This window comes from Rhodamnia argentea, chromosome 7 (genome assembly GCF_020921035.1).
Source record: "Rhodamnia argentea isolate NSW1041297 chromosome 7, ASM2092103v1, whole genome shotgun sequence".
Taxonomy (NCBI): Eukaryota; Viridiplantae; Streptophyta; class Magnoliopsida; order Myrtales; family Myrtaceae; genus Rhodamnia; species Rhodamnia argentea.
Genome location: NC_063156.1, coordinates 26,227,843 through 26,239,388, shown reverse-complemented (window position 1 = coordinate 26,239,388; position 11,546 = coordinate 26,227,843). Strand labels below are relative to the sequence as shown.

The 11,546-nt window shown below is 42.1% G+C and overlaps 2 protein-coding genes across 5 annotated transcripts; both read left to right on the top strand.

Annotated features, from left to right (window-relative positions):
• Positions 1-474: 474 nt before the first annotated feature.
• On the top strand, positions 475-1,807 carry LOC115742391 (stress-related protein). The gene is made up of 3 exons (XM_030676642.2): positions 475-617; positions 796-1,020; positions 1,240-1,807. Exons 1-3 carry the CDS (start codon positions 582-584, stop codon positions 1,672-1,674), a joined length of 696 nt encoding a protein of 231 aa, XP_030532502.1. The 5' UTR covers positions 475-581; the 3' UTR covers positions 1,675-1,807.
• A 608-nt stretch (positions 1,808-2,415) lies between these two features.
• Positions 2,416-10,967, top strand: LOC115742377 (DNA mismatch repair protein PMS1). 4 transcript variants are annotated; one of them, XM_048282396.1, is made up of 12 exons: positions 2,418-2,926; positions 3,442-3,765; positions 4,297-5,328; positions 5,515-5,670; positions 6,538-6,803; positions 6,891-7,017; positions 7,360-7,428; positions 7,588-7,661; positions 8,705-8,770; positions 9,411-9,514; positions 10,140-10,321; positions 10,487-10,967. In XM_048282396.1, the coding sequence occupies exons 1-12, from the start codon at positions 2,687-2,689 to the stop codon at positions 10,604-10,606; spliced, it is 2,760 nt and encodes a 919-aa protein (XP_048138353.1). In that variant the 5' UTR covers positions 2,418-2,686; the 3' UTR covers positions 10,607-10,967. The 4 variants fall into 4 exon arrangements, with proteins under 4 accessions (XP_048138352.1, XP_048138350.1, XP_048138353.1 ...); XM_048282395.1 differs by having other exon boundaries at positions 2,416-2,926; positions 4,297-5,670; positions 10,506-10,967; XM_048282393.1 differs by having other exon boundaries at positions 2,416-2,926; positions 4,297-5,670; positions 10,482-10,967.
• The last annotated feature ends 579 nt before the right edge of the window (positions 10,968-11,546 follow it).

Below are 11,546 nucleotides of genomic sequence, written 5' to 3'. Positions count from 1 at the left end.
GAAACAATCTCGGTATTCCTATGTTCATCTTTATTCTTACATTTCATCTTGTAAGATATGATGGTTCTCATCTCCTTCGAACCTCGTGCCCGACCCGTGCTTGCCTCGTCTTCCGTGCCAATGCCGATCCCCACCCTCACCGCCATGCCCCATACCCATTACCCATACCATGCTGACACGACACGTACCGCGAATCCCCGTGACCAAGCCATCTCCCGACAACGCCACGTGTCACTATCTTCATTGCCCGTCGATCGAGCGCCCTCCACGTGTCCCGAGTGGACCCGCTTTCAAGGACCCGTCCCCGGTAACGCTATCGCCAGCGTCAGCGCGGAAGCCGTCAACGTTGAATGCCCATGACCTGACATCGCCAATCACCGCGCGCCAAGTGGCAGCGCGGCTCGGACTGGAGCGAAGCCGTTGCTTTCCCTCGGGTTAGACCGTCGCCTACGTGATGGGGGATCGTCCTTCGGGAAACCAAGCCCTCGTCTCCTTATAACGGTTGCCACTTCCCTCAGCGAAGGCGTTCTTCGCAGGCGTCTTTCGCATCCCCAACGACGTTAGGGTTTTGAGAAAGAACGATGGCGGATTCCGAGCCCAAACCGCAAACGGAGAACGTAAGTCGTTTTCCGATTTCGATGCGCGGAGCAATTCAAATGCATCTCTTGAAAGAATCCACTAGAGTGGAGTGGGAGGCGAAGAATCGAATGATGATTTTGTCGAACACGAAAGGACGGAAGAACTCAGAACTTCTAACCAAGGGGTGAATTCCTTCTGTTTTTCCGTGTTGTATAGGTTGAGTACGATGAGAGGAGGCTCAAGTACCTGGATTTCGTCCAGATGGCCGCGATTTACATGGTGATCTGCTTCTCCACCCTCTACGAATTCGCCAAGGAGAACTCCGGCCCGCTCAGGCCGGGCGTCCAGACCGTCGAGGCCACCGTCAGGACCGTCGTCGGGCCGCTGTACGACAGGTTCCAACACGTGCCCTTCGAGGCCCTCCGCTTCATCGACTCCAAGGTCATTGTGAGAACACGGTGCATGTCATGTTTTGTAGCCTAATCTCGAATTGCCTCTTGTCCTGGAAATCTATTCATATTTCTATAACGTCAGTGTTGCGTATGCTCGGTGACATTGCGGTTTGCAGGCGATTTTCTTGGGATGAAGAAACGTTGGTATCAGTTATGAACTATGGAGATAATCTATGTTCAGGTGTTGTTTTTTCCCCCTGCTTCGCAGGTTGACGAGTACGTGCACGAGCTGGACAGCCTCGTGCCGTCGCTGGTGAAGCAAGCGTCGACCCAAGCCCGAGCCATGGCGTCGGAGGTGCAGCGCGCCGGCTTTGCGGACGCCGCGAGGAGCGGGTACAAGAGGTTGGAGCCCGCGGCCAGGGAGATGTACGGGAAGTGCGAGCCTGTGGCGGAGGAGTACGCGGTGGCCATTTGGCGCCGCCTGAATGGGATGCCGCTCTTCCCCCAGGTGGCGGAGATCGCCGTGCCCACGGTGGCCTATTGGGCGGAGAAGTACAACAGGGCGGTGTGCTACGCGGCGGAGAGGGACTACCCGGTGTCGGGCTACCTGCCGCTGGTCCCGCTGGATCGGATCGCGAAGGCGTTCGACGAGGCGGAGCGTGGGCCCGCCGCCGCGAATGGGGAGGTTGCGACGGCCCAATAGCTTTTCCCGCTTTCCATGAGGCGCGTTTTGCTTTGGAGGTCCCCGTTTGGTTTTGGTTGTTTTCTTCCAGTCTTGTGTGGCCGACGATGAACGGTATTTTGTGTGCGAGTGCAGAAACTTGTTACGGTGGAGACATCACCACTTACTAGAAGATATTCCATGTGTCGACTCCACGGTCGGAATCGATGTTTCGTACGATACGACATGTTAATAAAAATATCGTTGAGCTTGATAGCCCAAAATCGATGTTTCGTACGGTACGGTATTTCTGATCAAGGTGAATTACGAGTCAAACAATTTTTTTGATTCACATTTCATCCCATTTCGAGCAACTCGATATTTTCCTTTTAGTTAATTAGTCGCTTATGACTGTGATTAGTAGATTTATTTATATTTAGCAGAAAGTGAATTATATGTAAAAAATAATTTTATTTTTACTATATATTATTTAATTTATTTAATTAATGAAAAATACTTTTATTAGTGATAATAATTTATGTTTAAATATTGTCATAGATGGTAAAAAATATTTTTTCGTCTATTTATTTTTGTAATCAATTTAAGTCATTATTTTTTAAAAAGATGTTTTTTAAATAAATGAGGCCTTAATAATGAATAACAGCGCGGGACGATTATTTTCACGCGAAACCAAATTCTAGCGATTGTGCATACGCCTGTTTACGTGATAATCTCAGCAAGATGATCGATATTAATTGGTAATTATTCCCACAGAAGAATTTGATTGAAATGCTTTTACGATTGTGGGCTCACCGGCGCTTCGTATTCACGAATTTGCCACCGCTCGGGACTCGCTCGATGTCGTTCAGTGCTTTTGGCGGCAAAACCCGCCGCGAAACCCAGAACACCCACTCCGTCACTCTCACTGGCTCGTGGCGTTCTTAGTCAGGAATCGGCGCCTTTCGTTTATCTTCGCACTAGTTAACCGGCCTCCGATGGCGAGAGGTGCGACTCCGACGTTCGGGTGATTAGGGCTTCTTTTTGCCCCCCTTCGATGGAGGCGGAGACGCCGGAGGCTTCTCCTTCTCCAGCCATTCGGCCCATAAACAAGAGCGCCGTCCACAGGATATGCGCCGGCCAGGTGATCCTCGACCTCTCCTCCGCCGTCAAGGAGCTCGTCGAGAACAGCCTCGACGCCGGCGCCACCAGCATCGAGATCGCCCTCAAGGAGTACGGGCAGGAGTGGTTCCAGGTCGTCGACAACGGTTGCGGCATTTCGCCGAGCAACTTCAAGGTATTGCTCGTCTTACTTTGGCTCTCGGGTGGCGAGACTATGTGCGTGTCGGGATTTGGACTCTTCATGTGTGCAATAGTGAAAGAGTGGTTAGGGTGTATTGATTTAGCTCGGTCAATGCTGGAATGGCGTCCATTCTGATCCTCGATCTCCATCGTACTGTAGGGCAATGCTCTTTTGCTTCGTACTAGCAAACGATGTTGAACTGAACGTGGATGTGATTGCTCTAAAATTTAACCGTGCCAGAAAAGCACTATGATGATCGGTAGAAGGATGGGCGTGTAAACATATGAATAAGGAAATAAGAAAAGAGAGAGTGGCTTACTGAAAGCAGGACAGTAGTTTTTGATTACTCAAAAAAAAACTCAAAAGTTGTTTGTTGGGAAACGGCTCAGTTGAATCCTATTTCCTAATGTGGTGGATTTCCTGTAATCAAAATCGTGCTAGATTTTAGCCTTAAACTGGTTTTTTATCAAGACTTTGCTTAATATTGGCTTAGTGCTTGATCAATACAGGTTCTTGCCCTTAAGCATCACACCTCCAAGCTAGCTGATTTTCTGGATCTTCAGTCGTTGACGACTTTCGGCTTTAGAGGTGAGGCATTGAGCTCCCTCTGTGCCTTAGGGAATTTAACAGTTGAGACGAGGACAAAAAATGAGTCAGTCGCCACGCACTTGACTTTTGACCACACGGGGTTACTAATCGCTGAGACGAAGACAGCGCGTCAAGTTGGGACAACGGTTACTGTCAAAAAGCTATTCTCGAATCTGCCGGTGCGAAGCAAAGAATTTAGCCGAAATATCCGTAAAGAATATGGGAAATTGATATCTTTAATGAATGTGAGTGTTTCATATTAGCTTCACAATTGAATTGTATTATTGTTATGGCTTATATCCTTCAATACCATCTCGCCTCTGATTATCTTTGGCTACATACTCTACATCTGCTGGGTATTATAACATTGCGAAATCGGCAAGCTTAATATCTATACATGTACTACCATTGTCGATAAATCTGAACTTGTTAATTTGGAGCATAGTAGTATGGTAGGTATTTGTGTGGGAAACTAGGTGCATCTTTTCTGCATTATTGATTTTTGCTGGCTTTCTTGACAAGTGGTTTTCGTTGTGTAATTAGTATAGGTGCTTTGTTTCTTTCAGGATTACGGTTCAAGGTTCGTATAGATTCTGATTATCTTATCATAGATTCAGTATATCACACTTCTGCCACTATGTTGTCCTGCTGAATCATTATCTATTTAAGTTCTTCGGTTTGGCATTTGAAGTATGGAATGTCGTTTATTTCTTTGGTGCAGCTTCAGCATCCTTAATTAGAAAATTTGCATTTCCTTCAATAACTTTGATTTTCAGGCCTATGCTCTTATTGCCAAGGGAGTTCGGATTGTTTGTACCAACACAGCTGGAAGAAATGCAAAGTCTGTCGTACTTAAAACACAAGGAAGTGGCTCTCTCAAAGATAATATCATAACAGTGTTTGGAATGAATACATTTAAATGCCTAGAGCCTGTGACGATTAGTGTTTCGGAGGATTGTACAGTTGAGGGTTTTCTTTCCAAGCCTGGACTGGGTAGTGGACGCAATTTGGGAGATAGACAATTCTTTTTCGTGAATGGAAGACCGGTTGATATGCCTAAAGTAAGCAAGCTTGTTAATGAGTTATATAAAGGTGCAAACTCAAAGCAGTATCCTGTTGCAGTTATGGACTTCGCTGTTCCAACAAGAGCTTGTGATGTTAATGTAACCCCTGACAAAAGGAAAATATTTTTTTCTGATGAAAGCTCCATATTACATGCCCTAAGGCAGGGTTTGCAGCAGATCTATTCCTCAAGCAACACAAGCTTTTGTGTTAACAAGGTCGAGGATCCTTCAAGGGAAGTGGATGGCTTGAAGATGCTTTCTTCTGATGATAAATCTTATCCATTGATTAAAGAATCACCTTTGGGGGAAGGCCATAATATGAGAGATCTTGCTGTGGAGCATGCTGCAGATGAAGATGTTTCCCCTCAAGAAGTCAGATGTGAAATTCAGGCCTCCCCCGTGGTGGAAGGATTGAATAAACATAAAGGTGATAAATTAGTTACTCGGGGCTTCACTCTGAGAGCTCACAGTCTTGATAAGTTTAATTATTTCAACGACAGCACAATGACAACCCACCACAAAGGCATCACTGTTGAAGAACATTCTCAAAACCTATCAGGTTCAGTTGAGAATCCAATTTCTCAAAGAGATTCTCACAGTCGCTCAAGCGGTATTCAGTCATCACTTAAAAATTTTGTTACTGTAAGTAAGAGAAAGCATGAGAACAATACTTTTGCACTATCTGAAATGCCTGTCTTAAGAAATCACACGCTCCATCTTCCGTTGGAGAAGGACCATTCAGAAATACACGCTGTAGGCATAACTTGTCCAGCTAAGCATCAGCAAATTGATGTCGCTGATGAAGAGATTGAGTTTGTGCCCTCCAAGCATCATAAGAATGAACTCTCTGGAAAAATTGATATTTCTGATGGCAGTGTCAATGAGGGAAATCACGTGCTTCATCTTCCGTTGGAGAAGGACCATTCCGAAATACACTCTGTAGGCATAAGTTGTCCAGCTAAGCATCAGCAAATTGATGTTGCTGATGAAGAAATTGAGTTTGTGCCCTCCAAGCATCATAAGAAAGAACTCTCTGGAAAAATTGATATTTCTGATGGTAGCGTTAATGAGGGAGAGCTTGAGGAGGTACGTGACAGCTTATTGTTATAATGAATTTAGCTACAAGCATAATTGTGGTAGTTTGTAAAGTTAGTAAACTTTTGTGTTCAATTCCATACAAAAGCTCTCTAGGCGTTTGCCTGTCACCCGAAAGCAAGTGCAAACTCACACAACCATGGTCGAAAATGAACCATGCTATAACTCGATTTAAGCATTGTACCATGCTTTTTGTCAAAATATGTCTTTGGGACTTATAGTCGTGCTGGGATGCTATGATGAAATGCTTTGAGTCCTATGTGTGTGTGTGACCAAAAAAATCTTAGACAAGCTATGGATTTAAGACGAATGAAAAACAAGAATGAGAATGAGCAAATGAATTATGTAAAATGCCCTCCAATTGGAAAGAAGAGAAGTGATGTGCTGGCTACAATGAGTATTCACATGTCTCATTGATGGTTAAACACCATGTTACTGCTATTGTTAGCTTAAGTCTGGAATTGCTTCCATGTGTATGGCTCAACCATTTTTCAGGAGCACTTTGATTGGTCACGCCTGTTGGACTCAATTCAGGCCACAAATTGCTTCCTGATTGCTTCAGAATTCATTATTTGGTGCACACAAAGCAGCCTTAATTGAAGGGAGTAGGTTATCGCTGGAATTGTAACTAGCTAGTAAATAGAGATTGTTAATAATATGCACACCTTCTATTTTACCGACTGCTGTACTCTCCGGATGAAGCAAACTGGTTGGCATTTTTTGCAATCACTAGAAGCATACTTTGATGTAGCCTTCTCTCATGACAAGAATTTGTAGCCACCTCATTTAACAACAGTGTTTTCTAGTGATTCAATTGTCAGGTTTTGAATTTCATTTCATGGTCTCTTCCTCTTATAGGTATTGATGGATCAGGAGAAAGTATTGCCTCTTGCTGAGGAAGTTTTAATCAGCAAGGGCAATGACAATTTGGCAGAAGATCTTTGTGCATCAGATACCTCTTTTCTAGCTTCTGGGTCCATAGTAGATACTCAGATGCCTTTGCCTAGTGAAAGGATGTTTTCTTCTTTGCAATTTTCTTTTCAAGAGCTACAGACAAGAAGACAGAAGAGGCTCTCCAGATTGCAGTCAGGGGGTTATAGATGTAGGATTGTGAAGTCAAAAAGGTCTGCAATTTCACTTTTGTGATACAACTGATAGTCAAAACTCCATTCTGTTTCTGATAAAAAAAGGGTGCTGATGCTAATTCGCAGACAGTATGCTGCTGCAACACTGGAGGTTTCTCAGCCAGACAATGAGGAGCGAAAAGCAAGGGCTTTAGCTGCAGCAACAAAGGAGTTGGAAATATGTTTCAAGAAAGAAGATTTTTGTCGAATGCAGGTCATAAATCATATATTTGTCACGAACATGGAAATGTTTGAGCATCAGCTTGTATGTCTCCCTGAGATTTGCTTAAGTAAACCGAAATAGCAGTTTTGTGGGAGACATGGTTACTCTTCTTTTCTGGATCCCCTTTTACTGTGTGATAACGAAGCATGACACCTTGACTAAACTGAGGTTTTGCTTCTCATGTGTGGCAACTGGCCACTTCTTCTCTATAAGCCCCAGCATGGTGATCGCATACTGAATACTGAATTAGCTACCCTCAATTGCTCAATTTATGTCAATCTTTTTGGCAGCTCTTGTACATTAACACTGTTATCTGTCTATTTCATTCTGCAGGTAATCGGGCAATTCAACCTAGGTTTTATTGTTGGCAAGTTAGATGAAGACTTGTTTATAGTGGATCAGGTAAATTCAAACATTGTTTCGGAGCTTAATTCTGCGTTGGTTATCTAAATTTTGTTCCCTTCTTTGCCAAATGATGAGCATTTGTTGCATCTTTCCTGCAATTATCATTTGACTGCTTAAGCTAAGATGGATGAGTGATTCCAAGTCTTTTCTCTGCAGCATGCTGCTGATGAGAAGTTTAATTTTGAGCGTCTCTGCCATTCCACCATCTTGAACCAACAGCCCTTACTTAGGTGGGGAGCTTAATATCTGCTTCATTGAGTTTATTAGTCACTGACCTATACCTAACTCTTCCTCGAATGTAGATTTGCCTGACTTTTTTTTTTTTTTTAAAAAGGCCACATAAGACACTGATTTGGGGCCTCTAATTTGGGCTTTACTGCTCTCTCGTTTCTTGCGGAACACTTTGATCTAGGAGTCAACTGTATCTTGCAATTAAATTACCCTTTAAGAGTTTGTTGGGAAAGTTTTTCCAAATTCTGCTGCCTTTTGGCTTTGGCTGGATCTGTCAGTTTGTTGTTCCTTTGCCATACCTGAAAATTTATCTCCAAAGTTCCAGCTCTCAGACATGCTCCGAGATGACTTTACTTGGTGACCAGAGTCAGTAATTAATTTAACTTCATGCTTTCAATATCATTAATTCCTGTTGTAAATACCTAGTGTTGGTTTCTGCTTGTTAAGTGAACATGGCAGAACCAGCTCAGGTTTGTTGTCTTGGGACTTCCTCCAAGATGTGTCTTTTTTCCCCAATAATGATCAGTTAGAAGACCAGGTATCACGAGATTATGGTGATGCAACCTTGAGATATGTTTGGAGTATCCATTTTCATCGTTCAAGGTTTAAAGCTTTGACATTAAATTTCACTATGCATGCTCAAATAATTTAGTAGTGTCTTAGCTTCATTTTCCATGGTTTACAGTTGGAAATTTCATCTTGTTTGTGGAACTAACATAACTACTGAATCTGCATGCTATTGGAATCATTTGGCAATACCTGTGTTGACCCTGCTGCATGATAATCAGGTAGATGCAAATGTCTATGTTAATGCTGTTCTCTATGTCCTTTCTGTATGCCATGCTTAAAGCAGTAAGTTTTTTTTTTGCGTCTTAAAGCAGTAAGTTACTTGGGCAGAAATCTGTTGTATATTTACCATAGTTGCAAAGTTTGGACTTGGATTTGGGATTGAATTACTTGCTTGAGTTTATTTCCAGTGTATGAAACATTTCATTTGAATATAGAAATTCAAGTTTTGATTTTACACTAAACTCATATGTAGGCCTTTAAGGTTGGAGTTATCTCCTGAAGAAGAAGTGGTAGCGTCAATGCATATGGACACAATCAGGTGCAATCTTCATCCCATCTGGTCTTTATGCTGTTATTAGAATTTTCATATTTGCCACGAAATTGCCTGCTTCGTCAATATAGAATAAAGAAAGGATGTCATAGAGGAAAACAGGAAAATGAACAGAATAATTTGTCAGCTAAAAAGAGTTCCTACAGTTCTTTCTTCTCTCGAAATTCCATGCCTTCTCATAACCATCTTGACGATGCTGATGATTTTGGAGGAAATTTTTTGGAACTCATAATGCTAGGTGTTCAGGTAATAAGAGAAGTTTTGAAGACATTGAGGATGGTTCCTGGGACTCGGGCAGGCTAATCTTAAAAGGAAAAAGAATCAAGGAAATGCTTTATTGAAATAGTTCATATACGGTGATTGCAGTTGGCACATACAACTAGTGACATAACATTCTTCTGACAATGTCTTTTATCATTCTCATAGCTACACTTGTAGTCTGCTATCCCAATTTCTAGGGTGATAGTAAAGTCGGAAAACTAGCAAGTGGAATTACAAATGTCATTTTCATTTGTGTTGAACATTCTATGTCTGGTGATTCTACTCCATGCCACAACTTTGTTGTGCATTCAATGTGCAGTGTTTCATTTCATGGTGACATAACGTTTGTGTCTTTGCTAAATGTCAGGAAGAATGGTTTTACCCTGGAAGAAGATCCACATGCTCCACCAGGATGCCATTTTAGACTAACAGCCATTCCCTTCAGTAAAAACATAACCTTCGGAGTAGAAGGTACTTCCTCTTTAGATTCCCTCTTTCAAGGTGATGGTAATTACTAATTGCAGAATGTTCAGTCAAGCTTTTGTGTTGAGCATCCATCCGATTACCCTTTTGAGCTATTAAGTCAAAGCTATAATATCTGGACGCTCATGCAGGACATGGAATTATTTCATAAGAAGATTTTAACGTGTCCTTAGTTTTGGCCAACAAATCATATGCTGTTTGATGAAAGGTAAAACTGAAAATGAATTAAGGATGCCAGCCTTGCCAGGTTCCTTCTGTATCGGGTTTTGGAAGGGTCAAAATTATGCAGCTTAACCTTTTTCGGTTTGAACCGTGCCTCTAGAATGCAAGTGGAAAGCATTAGGAAGTAGTTGTCTCAAGAGAGAGAACAGGGGCAGATCATTCTCATTTCTTTGGAATAGATTAACAATTTAGGTCCATCTATTACTGGATAATGATTACTTATAGAATGTCATCTCTACGGCACCAAGAGGATCAGTTGATAAGCATATAAGCATATGCGACTACACTGTAGACTTCCACATTCTGTCCAGGAAAGTCACCTCTGCAAGTACTTCTGTGGTAGCTGAAATTACACTACAAGATGTAGAATGCTGACTGCCTTTGTAAACAGATGTCAAAGACCTGATCTCCACTCTTGCTGACGGCCAAGGGGAATGCTCGATACTTGGCTCTTACAGATCGGACACTATCAGTTCTGTATGCCCATCTAGAGTTCGTGCGATGCTGGCCTCACGGGCATGTAGATCCTCTGTCAGGATTGGAGATCCTCTTGGAAAAAGCGAGATGCAAAAGGTGATTGACATGTCATTTTGCCTTTTATGGATATTTTCCCCTTGTAGCGAAGCTTATTTACCTTGGATGGCTAGATAATTCTACTATCTGGGCTTGTTGGCTAGCCGTCGATAATAAAACGACAGTGATATAATTGGTTTGCCGCCCGACCCATCTTTGGTGCAGATACTTGAACATTTGGCAGATCTCAAGTCTCCTTGGAATTGCCCCCATGGAAGGCCGACGATGCGGCATTTGGTCGACTTGACAGCCATTTGCAAAAGGTTAGACGAAGAGTGTGCTTAGTTTTGACAATCCACGCATGATGCTGCTGTGAACTACGTAACCAAGCCTTGTAACTTATGCTATGATCCGACCGTCAGCAGCACTCTTTTAGCTGCCAGATGATGATGGATGGGAGGTTATTCATGCAATTGTTGTATGAATTTTGTCTTCAGAATTCTGGATTCCCTCCATGAAGAGGGAATTTATTGATATCAAAACGAGAGTAAGTGAATTTTATTGCAGGCGGGATTTGTGATGATCTGAACGCTGGCAGCAGCCTTTCACCTTAATTTTAATTGCACTTGCCATTACTGTTGTTGGCAGTGTACATTTGTATAAAGGTTCATGATATTATAACAATTTAATTTCTTAATCTCCTTAATTAACCATGTTTCGCAATTCCTTTTTATTTAGCTAAGTAGAAATATTTAGGGACAGTAACACAAATAAATTTTTAACTTTGGTTCAGTGGGCAATGTCCTCGAACTTTTATTTGTTTAATGTGGTCCTTAAAATTTACCTAAATGTGCAATGTCGTCTTTGAACTTCTGATTTGTTGAATGTGGTCTTTGAATTTTTTGTGCATGTTCAGTATTTTCATCGAGTGTAAAGACTAGATTGAACATGTATAAAAAATTCAGGAATCATATCAACAAATCAGAAGTTCGGGGACATATTTCACGTTAAGCTAAAGTTCATACGATCATATTAAATAAATTTGAAATTTAGGAACGTTATTGCCCATTGGGCCAATCTTCAAAAACCGTGTGTGTCGTTTCAAAAAATTTAGGAAGTGATTGAAGAAATGATTTCAATAAAACAAGGCTAGCGAAAGCGCACTTTGCATAGACAACCTATTTTGAGCATAAGAAAAGGGGTTGTGATTTCTCGAAAGTGTGAAGTCTTATTTACTTTAAAAGGGCTCTTTGGTTTGGACTTAAGAAAAAGCATAATATAATCT

Bases quoted from the DNA above. Each gene is read 5' to 3' on its own strand.
- LOC115742391 (XM_030676642.2), top strand. From the start codon at position 582: ATGGCGGATTCCGAGCCCAAACCGCAAACGGAGAAC. The intron at 618-795 runs GTAAGTCGTTTT...CGTGTTGTATAG, and splicing joins CCAAACCGCAAACGGAGAAC to GTTGAGTACGATGAGAGGAG. The intron at 1,021-1,239 runs GTCATTGTGAGA...CCTGCTTCGCAG, and splicing joins TCCGCTTCATCGACTCCAAG to GTTGACGAGTACGTGCACGA.
- LOC115742377 (XM_030676613.2), top strand. From the start codon at position 2,687: ATGGAGGCGGAGACGCCGGAGGCTTCTCCTTCTCCAGCCATTCGGCCC. The intron at 2,927-3,441 runs GTATTGCTCGTC...TGATCAATACAG, and splicing joins TTTCGCCGAGCAACTTCAAG to GTTCTTGCCCTTAAGCATCA. The intron at 8,771-9,410 runs GTGCAATCTTCA...GCTAAATGTCAG, and splicing joins ATGCATATGGACACAATCAG to GAAGAATGGTTTTACCCTGG.